This window comes from Aulonocara sp. 'chitande type north' Nkhata Bay, linkage group LG16 (assembly GCF_057382095.1).
Source record: "Aulonocara sp. 'chitande type north' Nkhata Bay isolate Kocher_YH1m ecotype deep benthic linkage group LG16, A_spYH_male_GT1.1, whole genome shotgun sequence".
Taxonomy (NCBI): domain Eukaryota; kingdom Metazoa; phylum Chordata; class Actinopteri; order Cichliformes; family Cichlidae; genus Aulonocara; species Aulonocara sp. 'chitande type north' Nkhata Bay.
In genome coordinates this window covers 38,371,008-38,392,788 of record NC_141359.1, presented here as the reverse complement: position 1 = coordinate 38,392,788, position 21,781 = coordinate 38,371,008, and the positions used below count along the sequence as shown (strand labels likewise).

Sequence of the window (21,781 nt, the reverse complement as noted above, 5' to 3'; positions counted from 1 at the left end):
TAAAATTAAAGCAGAGTTTTACGTTAATCTCACTTGTCGTTGTGGTTTTGGTAGTATGCTATATCACGGTTCGTGATCAGAGTCCTCTGGATAAAGGCGGCCACGGCACTCCAGCTCAGCAGGATGATAGAAAGCTCCAGAAGGTTCCATTTGTTCTTGAAGTAAAGCCAGCGCTGCTGCTTCATTAATTTCCCCTTTCCAGGAAAAGAAGTGAGAGCAACAGCTCTTATGTAATCCAGCAGGGGGTTGTCTGCATGCTCATGCATTTGTTGAGGTTTTAGCAGGAACACCACCAAACATATGTTGACAATTTGCACAAATAAAAGTGCTGATTTGTCCCATGATGTCCAAATGCATGTGAAAATAATCTGATCATATTTAATGAAAGTCTCAGTGCTCACATAAGAGGTTTTTAAGTATAAGCATTTACTGTATACTGTTTATCTAACCCTAAAAATCTTTATGAGAGAGCAATACAAAGATAGATAAAAATAGCACATTTATGGATATTTAGGCTCCTTAATAATTGAGATTATATGTTGTCTAAAGCTCTTACTGTAGTTAATTTAACATGCAGTCTTTGGGACTTCCAGGTGAATTTCAGAGGGGGTGTAGCTACATGACATCTTGACAGATACAGAAAAATAAGCTGTGTGCTTATGTCACCATAATAATCTTAAGGGACTGCAACAAAGGGCACACAATAGGAGCTTATTGGCTCAGAAATTACAGTTAATGGTCGACACCCACGATCACAATGAGCCTGAATGAAGTGAAACGACGTGATTAACATGTGACTCAGTGATGCACTAAAAAGCAAAAGGATTATTACGAATGACAAATAAGATTAATGCTATTATATCAGCATCAACTTTGTAATTTCCTCGTAATTACAGTACAGTAGAGCTGCACAGCATTTGACATGCTCTGATTTAGCTGCTAATTGCTTCTGGATTAACAGGCAGTAACGACTTAATAAAAAATGATTAATAGAAACATGCAGAGTGGCTTCATTGACTGTTCAGCCTCACGACACTCGTAGTTAATCCACGTTAGACTAATTCTTGCCGATCACAGTAACAAACAGTAACTGCTCACTCTCAGGAAAATAATGGTCAGGAAACCAAAAAGTGATGATGATGCCATTCTAAGTTTGTTTAAACCTCATTGGCTAAATGAAGTTAGTCTATTTAACTGGATACATAGAAAACAATATTTGGAACTAGATTCCATTATGTATTAATAATGTTTGTATTTACCTGATTGAACATGTAATAGAGGATGAAAAGCATATAAATGATCTCAGCGGTCATAATGCAGATGTGGAGGCCGTCACCTGGCAGGTAGAGATGAACACTCTGCATTTCACTGTTTAACTGAAAGGCTCCTGCAAAGTCAGAGAGAAGACTTCACTTACATGCGTACAGCTTAATGTGATCTCAATCATAGGCTGTCGGAGTTCTCAGTATGAAGGTGTAAAAAGGGAATAAATGTAGATTGGAGTTACATATGAAAAGTAATAAAGTCTGATGTGTTATCCATTCTATAGAGTCTTCTTTAACAAAGCTTTAGATGCATTACAGTTCTCCTTACCTACAGCAGGGGACTCCAGCAAAAGCGTGACAATGCAGAGGAGATTCACATTTGCATTATAAACAGTGAACTCAACAAAGATGGCCCGCGTGTAAACATCGAACCACATATTGTTGAACAGATAGTCGAGGGTGCTGTGGATAAATATTAAAGAATTAATGTTGTTAATATATTCCATATGTTCATTTTAAAACCAACCAAGAAGACTATTAACTCTCAGACAACACAGCATCTTGGGTATTCTTTCGATTTTTCTTAAGGTAGAGACCTGGTTGCAGTTTGTAAATCTGGGCCGAGCTCCACTGAAAAGCCTCCCCCTCTGTAGAGCGCCAATTCTCCCCAGACGGGGTAAGCTCTGAGTTGAGAGTGTGTCTGGTACGTCCAGGGACTGGAAATGCTTGCAGAGATGTTATTTCCAACAGACGTGTTCCAGCCAGGTCCGTAGGAGCCCATGTCCTCCGCTTCCCATGAATATGGAGCGCTACAGCCTGGCACCATCTTTAGCATGGGGCCTGCAATCTCACACGAGTTCTTCTTCACTCTCAGTTGACGAAGACGTGCATTTCCCAGAAGCTTCGAGTTTCCATCAGTGATGAATCCTGGAACAGTATTTTACATTTCACTCTTATTGTCATTTATTTTTCATTTGAGTAGGCTACGGTCTTTTTAGGTCGTACCTACACGCACCTGCCCAGCTGCAAAGATCATTGCAGTTCAGGATGAGAAACCTTTGTGTAGCATGTATATATTTATAGATTTAGCTAAAAGGTTCAAGTCAAAGCACTCTAACATACGCTGGGAAAACTGTCATGTGTCTTGTGTTGACAAGATTACAAAAAAAAACTAGACCTCTGACCTTCACCTCAAGATCTGAATGTGTGTAATCCTTTTAGTTGATGCACCTATTTGAAAGTCCTAGCTTATCTTGTTCTCAAGTTATCGTGTTTACAAAGTCGGGTGTCCACGCTGCCTGCCCGACCACCTGGCAGGGTGACAGCAGTACTCCACCAACCTTTAACGGCTGAGGGATAAAAGGGCACATGTAAAAAAGAGGCAGGAAATATAGAATAATAGATAATAATAATCTGTACTTCCTGCACCAAAGTTCAGATTTGATATCACTGCAATCTCAGTGAAGACTTAAGGCACAATATTTAAAATAATACACAGATATTAATGAAATGACACTTGACACAAAACAGTTGCTTTGACATAAAGCTGGATTAATCTGTTCATGTGTTCTGCTTTAATAAACAAAAAAGTCTTCTAAAACTTTTATGAAATAACAAAACAAACCATCGAATCGAACCTCGAACGAATTCACCTGTTCGTGTAGATATGGTTATATCCCTTCTGTATGTTCTGCTATTGGAACGTTCTAAAAAAGGTTCAACACTAACCCTTAAAAGTAAGAACACAACTACACAGTGAAGCAGAATAAACAGCTTTAGGTCAGAAATCATGACTCCTTGTTGAAAGTCATCAAATGCTTTCCACTTCCACTCTGATAACATCCTTGTATGGACTTTTGTTGCTCTTTGCAAAACCATTTCTCCCATAGTCCTTTGATAACAGTCTACTGAGCCTGCAGATTAGAGGAGGTGGCCAGTAACTGGCAACGTCTACAACAGAGATAAAAGCGAAGCCCTGTCCTGTTTGACTGTCCTTTTTGTAACAAATATTTACCTGGATATTGTCCAAAGAGGTTACTGAGTAGAGATGTCTTGGCCCAGTTGAATACATCTTGAATTGCCATGGTGGCTGGGGCGTTTCCACAGAAGCTTTGTTTAATGTGTGTGTTTAGGTAAAAAGCATTTGGATCTCTCTGGCCATGTGCCACCAGCAGCAGCATCCACAGGAACCCCATGTAGACTGAAACATACAGGGGGATTAAGTCAAACCCAGCATTAATTTCAGGTCAGACTTACAACATCCCTGGAAGATAAGTTGTAGTCAAAATTATTATATTTTTTCTGCAGTTTCTGTCGTTGATGAAGATTTCCTTCAATTTGTTTTAATCAGGTTAATTCGCAGTTCTTTGTGTGTCTACTTACTCAGTATCTCCTTGATTAGAGCAAAGGCTTTCTGTTCCAGCATCCTGTTCCTCCTCATTTTTTCTACGTCTGCCAGAGGCGGCGGCTCATAAACACTGCCATAGCGCACAAACATTTGTTCACCTGTGGATGAAGTTTGTTGCCAAAGAAATGTTCAGTATTTAAACAAAAGAGGAAGAAAGTATGCTTTCTAGAGTTTTTCTTGATATTTTACCGATATTTCTGTGGTTTCTTTCAAATTGAACATTTTGAAAATCTTCCTCGTCGACTTTTTTAATCACAAGAGCAAAGAAGATTGCAAAACAAAGCACCTGTTTTGAGAGGCATGAATAAATGCAGTGGTTTATTTCGAGTAAATATTTAAATTTACAAAAAATTATCTATATTAGAAACGTTAAATTATAAGAAAATTGTGTAACTGAAATTTTAACTGTGCAGGAAATCTTAAGGGTATGTATATAACAGACAAATGTTCTTCTCACCTTCAGCGGCTGAATAAGGAGGACACTCTGAAAGAAGGAAATAACCATGGATACCAACCAACTTATGGAGCGCGGTTTTCCAAATTTCAAGCCATACAGCATTGTGAAAAAGCCTGATACGACACTGGTTGCGATCACCAGCAGCCAGCCAAAAAAAATAAACCACCAGGGTAGACCTCCGTGACAGCACGTCCTTTCTTTCTCACCGCCATCGCCATCAGTGCTGTCTGACGGACTGGCCCTGTAAACACGGAGCGACAGAACAGCAAGTAAAATTACATTTCCTTTCACCAATATGAATTTCAATAGCATTAACATGTAACTTTACAGAGCAACGAGTAAAAATGTTTTTGCAAAGTAATAGGCCATTATCCTAACATCGTGTATACATGTTTAAATCAGTACTGCTCTCCATATTATACTACTTTAGGGCCTTTACCATATAAAGCACCGTGAGGTGACTGCTTTTGTGATTTCCTTCTATATAAATAAAACTGAACTGAAAAATTGAATTGAATATGCTCAATAATGCAGAGGTAGGAAGTACAACTATTTTGTTAGTCAAGTACTTGAGTATTTATGTTCAGCTGTTAACTTTTACTCTCTACATTTTTACCCAAATATTTATACTTTTCACTCCTCACATTTTCAAACCAGGCTCATTACTTTAGGTTTAAGACAACTGAGGGAAGTTTTTATTTCACAGCTGCCTTCAAACATCTGAGTGATCTGAGGCAAAAAGGTGGAAACAGTAACAGAAAAGTAATCCTACTGTTGTATCTATCACTGGGGCTTTACACATACAAAGAGATCAAAGAAGCAAAAGCTTTTGATAACTCATATTTTTTGCATCATTCATCACGCTATAGTCAGGGGTTAAAGTGGGGCTGGAGCATTGCACAATTCCTGGCTGCAGGAGCGAGCATAAAGGGAAAAGAGGAAAACAGAACAGGAAGAAGAGGTTCATGCTCAGAGTTAGGTTACATGAAATGTAGCAGAGATGAATTTGAATTTGAGCTGATGACACATAGATCCATCATCTGAAACTGATCGAGTAATAGCACAAAGTTCATTTAGCTTTGCATAAAAATACTTGATATAAATGTGCTTCAAAGAGCTACTTTTTACTTTCTCACTTTGAGTACATTTCAGAGCCTATTTTTTTTTTCATCTTTTACTTGAGTAAAGAAGTTGAGTCAGCTTTTTCTGGAGTGTACTTAATACTTTACTAGTATTTTTTTAAGAACCTGTACTTGTACTTTGGCACTTTTTCTACCTCTGCAGATCAGCAATTCGACTTCAGTTATTTCACTCATAGAACACCCATTTTGATGATTTAAAATTTAAAGTCACAATCTTGAAACTCTCATAGATTTTATTGTTTATTTTTGAAGTTTTTTAATAGCTTACTGTGCAGGCTCATGCATATTTTGACTAGTGAAATTTTGTGCTCTAGTTCAACGTATTTTAATGATTGAATTGTGCTCTATTTTGATTTACTGTGAGTTTAAAAATGGTGTTTGTTGGTCCTTTTTCTCATATTGCTTTTGTAGTTTCTTTGATAATTCTTACAGAACATTGCTGAGGTTTTGTTATTGCTTTGATATGTAGGGACGTCTGTCTTTTTAAAATACTTTGCACACAGGTGCTGGTTGAGTGCGAGCCAGGGTATTTAATCTAGGCTGTGCATGTGTCAGTCCCTGAGGAAGACTTTGAGTCGATACACGTTGGTGTGTTTTGCTTGCTGAATTGTTGCGAGAACAAATTTGTTATATGATTTTATCCTCAGAGTGCCTCAACAACCCCCTTCTTTGTGTTGAGTTTTAATTTTATCAATTAAAAGCGTTGCAGTGACTATAATAATTAAAACAAAGACATACAGCAGCTATAACTGCAGTTAATTCCTCCAAGATAAAATAAAATGTTCTAGATGGATGTGACATCTAACTGCACCAGCGCGGTCCTCTTACAGAGTGACTTTCATACGTTTTGTTGGTGGGTTCATCTGGAACGCCTCTGTTGGATGCAACGAGTTGATCTTCAAGCAACTCCTTCGTGCTCTGGACTTGCTGCAGCGCCTGTTTGTAGCTGTGTGGATTCGGGAAGCCTGAGGGACCCAGCTGACTCAACTCACTGTCGATGCGACACAGTTGTCTGTACAGATACTGGCTTTTGTTTCTGTTCTTTTGAATCACCCCCTCTGCCGATGCTGGATAAGCGCTGCTATCTGAAAATGTACATATGTTATTACTTGGAAATCTCAAGGAAGCACATGATATGATGTGTTCAGAAAGCAAAAATTGCTTTGTTTGCAGAAATGTGATTGTTGGCAGCGTTTTCAAATTCTGTCTTTATTTGTTTCAAACAACCACTTTGTCATATAAGCAAGTATCTTCTGAATGATTTCAGAACTCTGCAGTGTCCGTCCTTTCAGGCAAATTTTCATCTTTTATGCCTCTTTGAATTAACAGCTGATTAAAAACAACGTCCATCAAATTTGTAGCACGCCACTTAAATTTGCTTTGCATGTTATTTAAAAGCAAAAGAACTGACACCAAACTGTTTGTGAGACCTTCTGATATGTAAGTACTAATTTGACCCTTAATGCGAGAGCTGTGATCATAAAGTTGTCTGACTACACTTGTGAAAAGTCCAAAGGTCGAGTTAGCTGATCTCCCCTCTGGTTTGTATCCAGAGGCACTCGAAGACATGAATCCTATTCTACGCACTCGTATGTGGTGCAGAGTTAACATGTAAAAAATTTGTGTCCAACTGACCCCGGCTTCAAACCAAAGTACTTCTCAGTAGACCTCACCCCAATGGCAAAGCATCGCTCGAGGAAGATGCAGCATTCACCATAAATTCATTTTCTAGGCTCAGACAGTCTAAGGTAACATCCTAAAGAGCCATGAAACCCAGAAGATTTGCTGTACACCGCTTCAGTGTGGTGTGTGCTGATACTCAGTGAGACGCACCACAGTTGAAGAGGCAGGTGATTTTGGCCTCAGCAGCACAATCATTCATCAGCAGGCGCCAGATTTGGCTCCCTGCAACTTTGCTCTTGTTTTTAGAAAGCTACTTGCACTTCAGTGGCCACTTGATCTCCTCCAGTGTGTCACGATGTCCGTGCTTCAACTTTATAGAAGTACCCAAGAATATGTTCTTAACGGGCAGGTCGCGCAAACTTAAATAAGATGGGGGTTTGGGGCAGTGTTGCAGCACTTTTAGTTGATCATGATCAATTATTAACACGAGAACTCACCTGATAGCTGAGGCTGTGTTTCTGTCTCGATATTTTCACTAGCTGTGTTATTCTGTGTGATTAAGTCTTTCAACACAGAAAGTATAGCATTGACATCATTTTCTTGTCCAGGTACAAACTTAATCTCCTTGCATGCGACGTTGCTTTTCATCGTCTTAGAGAGCGAGTGGGCAATTCTTGTGATGTCCTAAGGGGAAGCACATTCAATACCGAATTTTGATACCAAATGAAGTGTATGCACATTAGAGAAATTCTTCTAAACCCACAAAACCATCAGTATTTGTAACACGTACAAAAAGGTTTGTCATAAGGCTTGGGTGCCAGTTTAGCAGCACCTTAATATTAAATGCAGAAACACAAAAACAGGAAACACCTACCTTAATGATAACATCTAAAGACACTCTGTTAGTCATGTCCGTTGTGGCAGAAGAATCTTGTGTGTTCTTTTTCTTTTTTTTGCGCTGGCAACAAGAAAACTCCCGAGGACGAGTGAATCTGAAAATACTGACTATGAGGATATTGACGGGAAACATGATGAGGGAGCTCTGAACTCCAATCATGAACTGCTGCCAAGTAAACTCAAAACTTCCTGAAAATACAAATGGGAAATAGATTAATTAGATTTGGACTTTTTTACACTTTTTTAAAAGTAAATTTAATGGCAATACATTTTTGATGTACCTAGGTCCATTACTTGGTCAGAGGGATCTTTTGGGATCCCATAAAACATGATACTGGTTAACATGGTACAGAGCAGCAGAGAAAAACAGCAGGACACTCTCTGCACACAGGTGAAGTGGCTGCTCGGTGGTCGACTGATCACCGAAATCCAGAGGTGTCCGTCATTGAAATCCTTTGTTGTCTTTGTGAAGAACAAATTACTGAAAGATAAAAGCAACATTGTAAAAATCAAATGTTTTAAACCTTCATAAACAGCTAATTAGTGATGGATTAGCATCACATTTTAATCTTTTTCTAATTCCTGTAAAACACTATTGTAGATCTGAAGCATTTGGAGGTTTTAGAGCCTAAAGAAAAGCGAATAATCCCCACTAAATCACCAGATCAGCGCTTAAACCAAATATTTAGCTACTCAACTGGGATGAGAAGAAAGTGGCAGCTTTTACTGGGTTTCATTTCGTCTTTGGAAATCTGCCTCTATCTCACCCTATCCCCAGCTTCTTCTGTCACACCAACCCACTGTATGTCCTCTATCACATCATCCATGAATCTTCTCTGTTTTCTTCTTTTTCTCCTGCTTGGCAGCTCAGCATCCTCTGTCCAGTGTGTCCACTCTCCCTCCACCTTGCATTTTAATCATACCTGGGCCTAATAATTTCTTTCTGGTAGCCTTGTGAAAGTCCACAAGCACTGGTAGATTTTTCAACGAGTTGAAAAGTAAATTCTGGCTGCTGCTTTGTGAAAGTGAATTTCATTTAAAAAAAAAATGATAGTTTACCCTGCCTGCTGCAAACATAACATTATCCAAATGGAACTCCAAACCATGAATTCGATTGAATTTGCATTTGATCAGTACTCCCAATCTGGGTTTCATGTTCAGCCTCTAGACAGAGTGCTTGTACGTGTAATTCTGCTACCAAACGTACCACCAGGCTTTGCGCTTACCTGAACCTTTTTAGATCCATCTCTGTTGCAGCAGGAAATATTTTATCGAGGGAACAGTCATCAATGTCTACTGACAGCCAGGAATTACATAGAAAATGCCATTTCTCCTCTGTCTGTAAATCCTGCACCATGACATTGCCTACATACCTGAGAAAAGGCAAACAATGTAAATGCAAGATGCAATCATGTGACCTCTGCTTTGCTCCACGTGACACCCACAAAAGTCAGTAGAAGACATATTACTTAAAATGACAGCTGAATTGCATTTAAAGACCATGTTTTCCTTAAAAAAGCAACAATAATTATCTTTAAGATCAGTGTAATTGGGACCGGATTCACACTGTATTCACCTTAATGTCCAATCATTGTGGTGTTCTTGGTCAAACAGTATGTTTCTAATGACTCAGAAAATACCATAATTGTCGAGATGCCTTTCTTTTGTGTGGTTGTGACATTTCTTTTTTTCCTACCAGGCAGAATGGCTTCCTGAATTGTTGTGCCATAGTCTGATGCCCTGCAGGTCTCCCAGGGAGAAGGGCGTAGTTAGCAGGAACATGTCCACTGCTCCCCTTTCAAACACACGTTTCTTTGAATCTGTCAAGTGGTGAGGCTCGCTGTGTCCTTCTGTGCCCAGCAGAGTAACTGTCACCTAAAATAATCAATTTTGTGCATGAAAAGTATAAAACTGAAAACAATACCATTCTGATTCCATATGAGAGCAATGGTAGCGCCTTAGTACTGGTTTAAACTGTTTCTGGCAATATATTAGGGAAAACTTCAAATAGTAATAGAAATACGGACTTGATCAATTTTTGTCTGTTTCATACAGTTAGAATAACCACTGTAAAAATAACAATTAAGATTCCACTGTGTGTAAGTGTGAGAGTCTGTGTGCAGTGCATATGATACACACAGTGCTGTGCATGTATTTATATTTTGCTAGGAAACAGGTTACAGAATTTCATTAAACATGAGCTCGTAACATGCTAACATGCTAACAAGCTCGTAGGTCAGTGTTAGCAACAAGTAGAAAAGTAAGAATTTACCAAAATACTTCTATACAGTCTGTTTTATTAGTTTCTTTACTTTCCATCCAGAGGAGTTGCCACCGGTTGGACATTAAAAAATGCATGTTTAAGCTCCACTCTCGTTAACTTTCTTCTTCTTCTATTCTATCTGATGAGATAGATATTAAAGCATGTGCATGTGCCTTTTCTTTAATATGTAATTGCATACATCAGTCTGGGAATACAGAAAAGAAAAGACACAAACAATGTACTTTTTCACATAAAGTTACTGAAAGAAAAAAAAATCACTGAAAAGTTAGTACAGACAGAAAATACGAGTGATGAGATGAGCAGCCTAAGTGATCAGTACAGAGCATGTGCTGAAACCCAAGTGCAAATCTGCCTGTAGCTTAGTGTTAGCAGAACATGCTAAAAAAACACATATATTATGGGGCCTAATGTGTCGGCAGAAAGAGCAGGTGTATGAAGCCCACCACCTAACGAAAGCTGAGTATTCACAAGCCTATTTTAGAACTCGCCCTTAAGATGGAGCTGATGGAGCAACCCCAGAAGTCTTTGGTTATTGAGTGCTTCACGGTGTTTCACTGCCAGCGAAACATGAAGAGTTGCTGAATGGCGTATTGTGTGTTTGGGTAACACAGATGAAAAAGTTCTTGTTTGTGGTGAACAGTGTTGATCAAGTTACTTGAAAATAGTAATTAGTTACTAATTACTGATTACTTCTCCAAGATGTAATCCTGTTACTTTACTGATCACTTGTTTTCAAAAGTAATTAGTTACTTTATTACTTAGTTTATAAAAACATGAGACACAACCTCAATACATAATAAAGCGAAAGACCTTTCAGCCCAGTTCTTTTTCTGCATAATCCATCATTATGTAAAATGTAATCAAATGAAAAAGTCTCTCTTTAAAACGTGTTTTATTGGTTTTAATCTTTTAACTTTAAGCATCAAGCAAAAATTTAATTATATGCAATATTCTCTGTGAAATGTGTTTAACATTCAAACCTATTTTCTGCATATTCCAGCTTATAAAATAAAATAATGTTTTGTGTTTGCACTCACTCTTTCAAATAAAATCTAAGACTCAGCGGCACTGGGTCCTGTGGCTCTTAAATCTATTTTCATCTATTTAGCAGGAGTGGGGCGGGTGGAGGTTTGCCCGGTGCCTCAGCAGTCATGTCAGTGGGAGGATCCGGGGATTTCTCTGTGAATTTCACATTCCCGTGGCGGTGTGCTCGGTGCTTGCTCAGATTTAATGTTTAATTTTTCGCTGTAGAAAGAGGTTTTTTCTTCCACGCAGAGTGAACAGCAAACGCTAATGTTTTTGTCACTTACAGAATCAAACTCAAAGTAATGCCAGTACTTCCAAGCTTTAAACGCCGCATGGTCGTACCTTCTCTCCTGCACTCCATATTATTCATTGTTGATCTGCACATGGACATCGCACGCTCGTACGTCGCACGCTCGTACGTCCTTGTCGTGAGACACGCTCACGAACAAAATCACGGTTTAGTAACGCAGTAACGCAGGGTGCTTATGGGAGAAGTAACAGTAATCTAATTACTTTTTTGGCAATAGTAATCCCTTACTTTTCTCGTTACTTGAAAAAAGTAATCGGATTACAGTAACGTTACTGCCCATCTCTGGTGGTGAAATTGTAAAAAGATGAGCTGCTGATAAGCAGACTGAAAACAGAGAACGTGCATCTCATGATGTTTCCACAAGTCTAAAGTAACTTTGTGATAAGTGTGACTTTCACTGAACACATGTACCTGAGAGGAAGTGGAGGCTCCTATACGATGCCCGGTGCAGACACTCAACAGGTAGCGATACTCATCCATTGGATCATTGTCCTCCAGCTCTGTCACCTTTACCTGTTATTCAGCCAACAAGCAAAAATATTATATGGACATGAGATGGAGACGCTATTCCCAAACAGAAAAGCTGTTCACATATTAGCGTTCAACTATCTATCTAGAAACTATCTATCTATCCAGAGAGAGAGTTCATGTAAGAATATAGAAGATGCAGAGAGATACAAGTGTGTATTTTAGAAGTGGCTGAAATGACCTTAAGGATCAAACAGATGAGAAGTGAGCTACAAAGTCTTTCTAGCTATTTTCTTTATTCTCTAACTCATACACCTCCAGGTTTTCACAACATCAAGCGTCCCCTGGAGCCTCAAACACAACTGTTTCCACAGAAAACACCTCAGAACAACTAACATATAAGTTGTTGTTGTGTTTTTTTTAAGATATATAATACTCCTAGGAAACAGACAAGCCTTTTGTTATTTTTAATCTGTTCTTCAGTCCACGAGAGATGCAATACCTTGACTGTGTCTTGAATATCTTTTCGTCTTGCCCACACGAGGACCAAGAGATATGCCAAAAAGAGTGCCGCGACGAAGCACACAACCACAGGATTATCGGCAAAGGTTGCAAATAGCTCAGCAGTGCGTGACGGGTCGACAAGGTTGGGAGTGACAAAGAAGGAGGTCCCAAAGAAGGTGAGGTGGTTGCAGAGGCACTGGGTTTCTAAATGCGTGGTATTGGCACCAACCTTGAAAGACAACAGCTTATATTTCCATTATTGTTTAAGCAACGCCTCACTGTACGTGTAGCAGATTGAAATGTTGCACTTACTCTGCATCCAGATTTGCTCCAGTCCAGTAGTGATTTATTCCAAAATTTACATGAGGTTGTGATGGGCGTAATTGATAAACTGGCATTTATAGATTTTATACCTGGGCCCACTATGGGTCTCACAACAAGATAATGCACTCCAGTGTTGCCCTTTAAATCCTCAGGGTGCAGGAGCCATGTGTATTTCTCCTCTGTGCAGGCACATGAGACACAGTCAAATCTCACTTCAGTCACATTAGAAGTGGAAAAAATCTTGTCACCACAATTAAGCAAAGGCATTTCTTACCTTGTGTGGCTCCCTGCTGAGGCATCTCTGTTGCCGCTACATAATTTGTCTCAGTAGGGTAGTCATTATAACCAAGGAGGACTTTGAAGGGTAAAGGAACCTTTGAAGGCATCATCTTTAAAAGGTTGGACATGCAAGACAAAATCTTATGAATGCGCAATCTAAAATAAAATCATGAATTTCCTTCATGAAAGAATAAAGAATATAATTAGTAAAACTATGATTGGCTGCAGTCATCATAGTGCTACAGTGTAGCAAAGATATGAAGTTTTAGGGAGGGTAACAGCGTGGCTCTACATATTTGACATGACAATCTGTCAGCGGTTAATCACTATGACATTAATTTACATCAAATAAAGATTCTTCTGATGTAGGTGATGAAATGTGTCAGAAACTGGTACATATATTCGTGGTCTCCAGGAGATGACCTGCAATAGCTGATCTTTTAATGCAAAACTGCCATGTAAAAATTTTCTTTAGCCTTGTCTTGTAGCTACACTTTCTGCTAACAGTTAGCAATGTTAGCATGGTCACAAGCAAAAGTCACGCTGAACAGAATGTAGCCTCTGTATGTAATGTAACCATAATATAACTGTCCACTAAGCATGTTTGCTTCTTCTAATTTCAGGAGTCGACATAAAAGAACAAGTCACTGAACCTTTAGAACCAGGGTAGAGTTCGCTGAAGGAATATCAATAACCGTTGTGCTGAAGTTCCCCAAGTCGAGAATAGTGGTGTTCACTTGTTCTCCAGCAAGCCGTGGAAACATGATCTGAAGTCAGATGTTAGAAAGCAGTTATCCACTGTTTCAAAATGTAGCCACTTTAACATATTTTAAACTTGTAAAATAGTTACATGCAAGTAACATATTAATTAGTACTACTACTACTATTAATTGTACTACTATTTAAAAGTAGTAATCCCTCCCCAGAATTACATCAGGCCCTTTTCTATTATATATATTTTTTTGTCATTGAGTGAAAGTATTTGCATAAGTATTTAATCCTCAAGTAAAATATGACTTAGCACTTGGTGGAGAAATTGAAAGCAGTAAAATGTTTCTTGTAGGTGGTCACCACCTTCTCTCACATCTAGGGAGGGATTATAGCCCAGTCCCCTTTACAGAAACTCTCTAAACTCTCCAGGTTTCTTGGCTTCTTCTTGGTGACTCACAGTTTCAGCTCTCTCCCTAGATTATCAAATTCTGGAGATTGGTTAGGCCACTCCATGACCTTATTGTGATTCTTTTTTAGCCAGTGTTTTAGCCATTGATAGGAATTCTGGCCAACAGATTCACCATCTTCACTTCTGTCACAAAACTATTCTTAATATGCATTTCTCAAAAGTCCCCAGAAACAAGTCCTCTCAAAAGGAGATTGAAAACAGTAAGTGTGGATGCTGTAATGTTGCTACACTGACCTGAATATCCTTACTTAAGTTTTCCACAGGGATAGCAGACCCTTCTTTTGTTGTGAGGGATAAATAACCTATGAATCTGCTGATGTCCCATCCCACCTTCCAACAAAATGGGTTTACATCTAAGTTCAGCATCTGAAAGTGTAATTCAAAGATCAGGTCAGACATTAGACGTTAGGATGATTGAGCAAAATTGATTTACACACATGTACATATCCACAGCACAAACACTCATAGGCACATGGGTATTGACGTACTCGCACATCCACTGGTTTGTCTGAAGGAAGTATGGTAGTGGGTAGTTGTGGGAGAGAAAATGTGATGCAGGTACAGTTGGTAATATTTACGGAGCCTGTGTACAAGACTGCTGGTAAAACTCTGTAAGAAAAGATCAGGAGATCCACATTAAACATGTGCTTCTCTTAAATATTAGTTTGCAAGTTTAACAGCTCTGGAATCAATAAACTATTAATATACAAAGTAAAATGTGTTTTCATTGCGACTTGGCTACTTGTAACCACGTTATGGTAGTTATGTTAACAACTGGAGGGGACATAAATGTGAACCACTGTCACTTCAAAGAGGCTCAGTAAGAGATCCTTTTACTATATAATGTTGTCAGTATAATAAGCCACTGTAAAAACAAAACTGGATTCAATCTGGATTGTCACAGATTCTGCCTTTACTGTAGTAAACGGATATTTTTAGGACATAGTCACTCCTCAGCGCTTTCATAGGTGCCACACAACATTGTTTTATGGAAAATGTGAATGTGGCACTTACAAATGTGGATTGTACAAGATGGACATTATATTTCTTCATTTCCATTTAATACTTGTACAGCTGCTTTTATTGTGTATATATATATTTATATTTCTTCATACATTCTTATATATTTCTATACTGTGTATTGTGTATTTTGTTGTACAGTTATTCTATTTTCAACTTTAATTTATATATTTTATCTTATTCTTTCCCAGTTAAATTTACCCTTCATTCTAATTTGTGTTGTACAGTTATTTCATTTTTAACTTAAATTTTTATATTTTATTTTGTTTTATTTTATTCCTTCCTAGTGTTGTTAATGTTGTTAATGACAAGTAGTTAAACATATGCCATTTTATGACCAGTAGTCAAGGTAGTAAATTAGCTTAACAGCTGCAGGCTATATATTATCCTTTAGTTCTAATGGTGTGCTATCTATGTAGTTTAGTCTCTATTATACTCTTGAATAAAAGAAACATAATCATTTGTAGTTCATTAGACAAAATGTGCATTACTCTGTATCCTTGATCAGCTGTGAATGTCTGACACTGTTTTCTTGAGAATGTTTTACTGCTGAATCATGTGAAGAAGGCCATAACAGGGAGACTAGGTGTCTGAGCAGAAGAGATAAAACCACATTCTTCACCCCCCTTCCAGTTTCACACAGAAAGACAGGGAGGCAAGGTCAGGAGCCAGGCTCACTAAGAATTAGAAAAACATGTGAAGATGCAGCTTTTATGACAGGGAGGGGGGTCAGGATTAGCTATAAAAGTCTGTGAAAGTTGCCACCATTTTGAGACATGCTGTCGAACCTCTGCAGGCATCTCTCCCGTCCGGACGTTGTAATGCTCTGTTTGTGATTTGTACCGAAATAAATGATTGTTGATTGAGCATATATACACCGAGTATTGTCCTTCCTTCAGCCCAAAGATTCAAAGAACTGCGTGTTTTCAACACTAGTTAAATTTGCTCTTTTTAATTTTTATATTTATTTCCTATCTTATTCATAGCTTTTTCATTTTCCTTTAGGTCACGAGCAGTTGTGTAAGCATTTCACTACATATCGTACTGTGTATGACTGTGTATGTGACAAATAGAATTTGAATTTGAAACATCTGTATTTGCTGAATTTTCCATGTGGTTTATGCAGGTTTTCCTTTATTTTGTCACCCATCCGTAGACAGGTGACTGTAGGCTTCAGCTTTTTAGTATACCAGCATCAGTGAGATTTTTCCAGTTCAAATTTCTGGGACATGTGGTTAATTTTTGTTTGATAACTTTGTCTTGCATTCGAAGTGAAACTTACCTTCTGACAAATACTTTAACGTGCGTTGTCTGAATTATGCTTGAGTCCTCATTGAGCTCCATAAAGACCAACATCGCACTCTGTATATTGTACAGGGCCCCAAGAAGGCCATCTGAGGTGATTTTCTGCAACACACAACATTTAGAATAAGAAATAAAACTGATTTTAAATACAAAAAGGTTTTTTTTGAAGAGACAGCAGATATTGCTGGGAAGTGATATTGATTTGCATATCTAACATTAAAAGCTACCACGATTCCCCAGAGAAATAAACACAATCAGTATCGGCCTCATAAGACTCACACTGGGACAATAGTCGAGCATGTTGCTTATGCCCTCCACAATAATGTTGGCTGTGGCAAAGACTTCAGTTGCGTTTAGATCCATGTGGAGGAGAAATGAACTCAGGGTTGCGAACAATGATGCGGCCCTTTCCTGAAGGTGGAAATTAACTCACAGTCACAGACATGTATTTGGGAGAAATTATGAAGATATTAACATTTTTGAATTGTCAAAAGCTTTAAAATGTGGTCCTCATGTCCCACCTTTAATTTTAAAAAAGCCCTGTCCACCAAACATTTACTTCCCATTAAGAAGGGAGCTACAGTGAAAGCAAAATACATCGGTACGCATTGCAGAGAGATGTCTACAGTCCTTACTGATGGATTCCTCCTTTTTTGAACTTCTCTACAGTACCTGTGCTGATGTATTGAGTTCAGTCCCTTTCTTGACGAGAGAAGCAAGTGCTGTGGCTAACACCTGAACGTCTTGTAGAGTTTTGTTGAGATTTTCATTTACTATAGCAATCAATATGTCCAGCATCTTCTGTCGAAGCTTCAGACACCAACAAAATAAATGCATAAAAAAGTGACATATTAGAATTTTACAGTAACAATGTTGTTCATTCAGATTCAAACATTTCCTGATTCACAGAGATGGTTTTTCCTTTCCATCCACCCTGTCTGATTAAGTTTGGAAATGAGACCTGTGTTTTCTTGAGAAGCTGTCAAAAAGATGTAAAATTACACACAGAAACTTCCTTTGAATGAATCAACTGTTGGGCGGCTCCTAAAGCATGCCCTATTAAAGGCCTGTACACACTGACTGCAATCTGAATACACAACAACAAAAGGAAGAAATGGAGATTCTGGGTTCATCCAAATCTCACAACAAAGAAGCAACAGAGAAAATTTGGTGGTTTGATTCATAACTGCATTATGACTGTTTTTGTACATATTTTAGGATGTCAGTGGAGCTGTCCAGACTCTTTTTGCAAAATTACACGGTTGATGTTAACAGCTGCATTAACAATACGTGAGCCTGAAAAAATTTTAACCCATCCGGTGTGTAAAGGCCTTAAAAGTTAAAAGCTTGCTTAGCCCTGCTGGCAGCACAAGGCTCTTCACTGGTCCTATCCTTAAACAGGATGAGATTTGCTACCTTTTGCCTATCTGCTTGTCCTGCAGGATCAGATTGGTCGTTAAGTTCATTGGCCACAGAACTGAAGAGTTGTCCAGCGACTTCTGGTGACAGCTGGCCTTCTGCCTTTAGCTGATCCAAGATGTTCTCTATTGAGCTTAAGCTCAAAGTTGAATCCATAACCTGATGAGAAGAAAATATTTTCTCACAGTACTACAAAATCAGAGCATTTCCGTACTCTGGATCTTTTCTCGTCAGTACATGCATCCTATTTGTGGCATACCTGTGCAGTTATAGTGGTGCTGAGTACTGTTTGGCCTTCACCCGTTGCAGTTGCCAGTATATTCAGTTTGTAGTTAGAATTGCTGTCTCCGAGAGGAAGGAAGATGAATTTTACTTCATTGCTCTGACTGCATCGCAGAGTCTTACCTGATAAGGTTCAAACAAGAGAGTTTCTATCATTATTAGATTTCTAGTGAAATATACTCCATTGTGTTTGTAGCTAAATGAATATTATGAATATTTCAGTATTGGATTATTAATCACACTACTAGCCAATCACATTATATGGTGCTACGATAATAGTAGCTGCATCCCTCACTTGCTCACCTGTCGCTGTACGCATTTGAGCCCTCTGTCACCTGACTTCCCTAGCTGTTACAGGTAGGAGTCATGTCACTACTGCCTCAGTCTGAATGGGCTACACTTTGGTTGAGTGGTGCTACTCGTGTTTTTGTGGAGATCACCTGTGGATTATTTCTCCGGAAGCCTTCCATCGATTTCTGGTATGTTATTTTGTGCCGTATGTTTATTGTTTTACTTGGTAGTAAATGCGTGTGTTTTTAGGCTGTAGCTGCAGAAGCCTCCTATTGGCCACGTCGTTTGCAGATTGGGCAACGCCGTTTGATCAGTAGCGGAAAGTGGGGTGAGTTGTGCCAGTTTTTACTTAGAGTGACTTTACAGTGAGGCCTTGAAAGGAATGCTTCTTTCTATAATATGTACATATATTTCAGGATCTAACTCATCCCTGGGATCAGTCACTTTGGATTGTTCTACAGTGCCACCCCCGTGTTTCTATGGATCTTTAGAAACACAACTTACCGCTGGGACAAATCGCCCCAAATGTTAAAACAACGTGGAAAATAAATGCCACTGTTTACTTAGTTACATCAGTGTCTTAAAAGATTTTGCTGATCCAGAAGTACTTACTCTGAGTGCTGAAACAATACTGACAGTTAGAGCAGGGATTTTCAGTATTGCAAGTTATATCAAAAGCATCAAGGATTGTTCCACTCTGTGGAGATATGCTACATGACAAGCCACTGGAGCCATCTCCATCCGTTCCGCAATCAGGTCCTCCCCCTCCCCCTTTTTCGCAGTCGCCTTTTCCACAGTCGCCTTTGCAACAGTCTCCTCCCCCTTTTTCGCAGTCGCCTTTTCCGCAGTCGCCTTTGCAACAGTCTCCTCCCCCTTTTCCACAGTCACCTTTGCAACAGTCTTCTCCCCCTTTTCCACAGTCGCCTTTGCAACAGTCTCCTCCCCCTTTTTCGCAGTCGCCTTTTCCGCAGTCGCATTTGCAACAGTCTCCTCCCCCTTTTTCGCAGTCGCCTTTTCCACAGTCGCCTTTGCAACAGTCTCCTCCCCCTTTTTCGCAGTCGCCTTTTCCACAGTCGCCTTTGCAACAGTCTTCTCCCCCTTTTCCACAGTCGCCTTTGCAACGGTCTTCTCCCCCTTTTTCGCAGTCGCCTTTTCCGCAGTCGCATTTGCAACAGTCTCCTCCCCCTTTTTCGCAGTCGCCTTTTCCACAGTCGCCTTTGCAACAGTCTTCTCCCCCTTTTCCACAGTCGCCTTTGCAACAGTCTCCTCCCCCTTTTTCGCAGTCGCCTTTTCCGCAGTCGCCTTTGCAACAGTCTCCTCCCTCTTTTTCGCAGTCGCCTTTTCCACAGTCGCATTTGCCACAGTCTCCTCCCCCTTTTTCGCAGTCGCCTTTTCCGCAGTCGCCTTTGCAACAGTCTCCTCCCCCTTTTTCGCAGTCGCCTTTTCCGCAGTCGCCTTTGCAACAGTCTCCTCCGCCTTTTCCACAGTCGCATTTGCCACAGTCGCCTTTGCAACAGTCTCCTCCCCCTTTTTCGCAGTCGCCTTTTCCACAGTCGCCTTTGCAACAGTCTTCTCCCCCTTTTCCACAGTCGCCTTTGCAACAGTCTCCTCCCTCTTTTTCGCAGTCGCCTTTTCCACAGTCGCATTTGCCACAGTCTCCTCCCCCTTTTTCGCAGTCGCCTTTTCCGCAGTCGCCTTTGCAACAGTCTCCTCCCCCTTTTTTGCAGTCGCCTTTTCCACAGTCGCATTTGCCACAGTCTCCTCCCTCTTTTTTGCAGTTGCCTTTTCCACAGTCGCCTTTGCAACAGTCTTCTCCCCCTTTTCCACAGTCGCCTTTGCAACAGTCTCCTCCCCCTTTTTCGCAGTCGCCTTTTCCGCAGTCGCCTTTGCAACAGTCTCCTCCCTCTTTTTCGCAGTCGCCTTTTCCACAGTCGCATTTGCCACAGTCTCCTCCCCCTTTTTCGCAGTCGCCTTTTCCACAGTCGCATTTGCCACAGTCTCCTCCCTCTTTTTTGCAGTTGCCTTTTCCACAGTCGTCGTTTCCGCAGTCTCCTTCCCCTCCATCTCTTTGAGTTATTGTAGCTGAACGGTTAGCTGTGAGTGTCAGTAGAGCTCTGCCAACTCTAACATGCTTCTTTCTCTGAAAACACAAGCATTTATAAATGTCAGGTAAGGTAGAACAAAGGTGAGGATGAGGGTTAATATTTACTTAAAATATTATTTTGTACAGTTACATTAGAAGTACAACTACATAACTATAAATTGGATGGACTTCTGTAATTACCCGTCTGTTGTTCATTCCAAACAAAATGTTATTTTGATCGCTGGGTTTAAAGCCTAAATCTTTATCACAAGAAGCAGATATATTCAGCACCACTTCAAGAGAGGAGAAGATGTTCCAAACTCTGAGTTTTGCTTCTATAGAACCTGTAGAAAAACACACGGAAAAAATCAATGAATCAGCAGTAGAATCTGTAAATATTCATGTTTCAGACATTTTGACTGACATCAAATTCGGGTGGCTGTAGCTCAGGAGGTAGAGCAGGTCATCTACAGTCCTAATTAGAAGGTTGGTGGTTTGATCCCTGGCAGCTCCAGTCTGCATGATACCAACCCAATGCATCCATCAATGTGAGTGAATGTGTATGAACATAAGTTGTAAGTTGTAAGTAAGTTGTGTAAAGCACTTAGAGTGCCTAGGCAGAGTAGAAAATGAGATGCATTAACACTATGGAATACCTGTGTTATCAATTTCAAAATACTATATCGCCTTATTCTTAGATTATCATTCACAAGATTTTTGGAGAACTTGATCTTTGACCTTGAGGTTGAGGTCACCAAGATTTAAACTTGTCTGAGACTTTTAATAGATACACTAATTTGAACATCCTATGTTGCTTTGTTCTTGAGTTATCACATTCACAATCTTTGGTATTCATGATGCCCGCCCACCTGGCAGAACGACAACAATACCTTCAATTAGCCTTTTATGGCTGAGGGGTAAAATGCACTACATAAGAAGCAGTCCATTTACCATTTACATTTTAAAGCTCACCTTGAATTGGGTTTTCAGTTTCAAACATTTCCTTTCTGGTATTCATTTGTCTGGTTTCAGTGAACAAGCCATTGTTTCCAGAAAGAGAAAACAAGAGCATCACAGGCTCTCCTCGTACAAGGGAAACATCAAAAATAATAAATGGGGAATCTAAACATTCATCGCCCGCTGTCAACACAGAGGCCTGAAGTCCAACTATTTTCTCCAGAACACACACCTGTGGGATAAGCAGAATTACAAAGC

At 39.6% G+C, this 21,781-nt stretch overlaps 1 protein-coding gene across 2 annotated transcripts in view; it reads right to left on the bottom strand.

The window, feature by feature from the left end:
- The window catches only part of LOC147312081 (polycystin-1-like protein 2), a 44,693-nt gene that overhangs the window by 6,034 nt on the left and 16,878 nt on the right, over positions 1 to 21,781 (bottom strand). The window contains exons 6-34 of one of the 2 annotated variants that reach the window (XM_086266073.1): positions 21,539 to 21,755; positions 20,768 to 20,910; positions 19,096 to 20,623; positions 18,170 to 18,315; positions 17,908 to 18,069; positions 17,164 to 17,301; positions 16,771 to 16,902; positions 16,469 to 16,593; positions 14,655 to 14,775; positions 14,401 to 14,532; positions 13,640 to 13,753; positions 12,982 to 13,096; positions 12,696 to 12,886; positions 12,382 to 12,612; positions 11,823 to 11,924; positions 9,488 to 9,666; positions 9,018 to 9,164; positions 8,073 to 8,272; positions 7,769 to 7,980; positions 7,392 to 7,578; positions 6,116 to 6,356; positions 4,130 to 4,370; positions 3,862 to 3,958; positions 3,648 to 3,770; positions 3,280 to 3,465; positions 1,862 to 2,192; positions 1,594 to 1,727; positions 1,260 to 1,387; positions 34 to 194 (exon numbers count right to left, since the gene is read on the bottom strand). In XM_086266073.1, coding sequence (XP_086122199.1) covers positions 34 to 194; positions 1,260 to 1,387; positions 1,594 to 1,727; positions 1,862 to 2,192; positions 3,280 to 3,465; positions 3,648 to 3,770; positions 3,862 to 3,958; positions 4,130 to 4,370; positions 6,116 to 6,356; positions 7,392 to 7,578; positions 7,769 to 7,980; positions 8,073 to 8,272; positions 9,018 to 9,164; positions 9,488 to 9,666; positions 11,823 to 11,924; positions 12,382 to 12,612; positions 12,696 to 12,886; positions 12,982 to 13,096; positions 13,640 to 13,753; positions 14,401 to 14,532; positions 14,655 to 14,775; positions 16,469 to 16,593; positions 16,771 to 16,902; positions 17,164 to 17,301; positions 17,908 to 18,069; positions 18,170 to 18,315; positions 19,096 to 20,623; positions 20,768 to 20,910; positions 21,539 to 21,755 — 6,164 coding nt within the window. The remainder of the gene's footprint in view (positions 1 to 33; positions 195 to 1,259; positions 1,388 to 1,593; positions 1,728 to 1,861; positions 2,193 to 3,279; positions 3,466 to 3,647; positions 3,771 to 3,861; positions 3,959 to 4,129; positions 4,371 to 6,115; positions 6,357 to 7,391; positions 7,579 to 7,768; positions 7,981 to 8,072; positions 8,273 to 9,017; positions 9,165 to 9,487; positions 9,667 to 11,822; positions 11,925 to 12,381; positions 12,613 to 12,695; positions 12,887 to 12,981; positions 13,097 to 13,639; positions 13,754 to 14,400; positions 14,533 to 14,654; positions 14,776 to 16,468; positions 16,594 to 16,770; positions 16,903 to 17,163; positions 17,302 to 17,907; positions 18,070 to 18,169; positions 18,316 to 19,095; positions 20,624 to 20,767; positions 20,911 to 21,538; positions 21,756 to 21,781) is intronic. The other variant, XM_086266074.1, reaches the window with a different exon arrangement.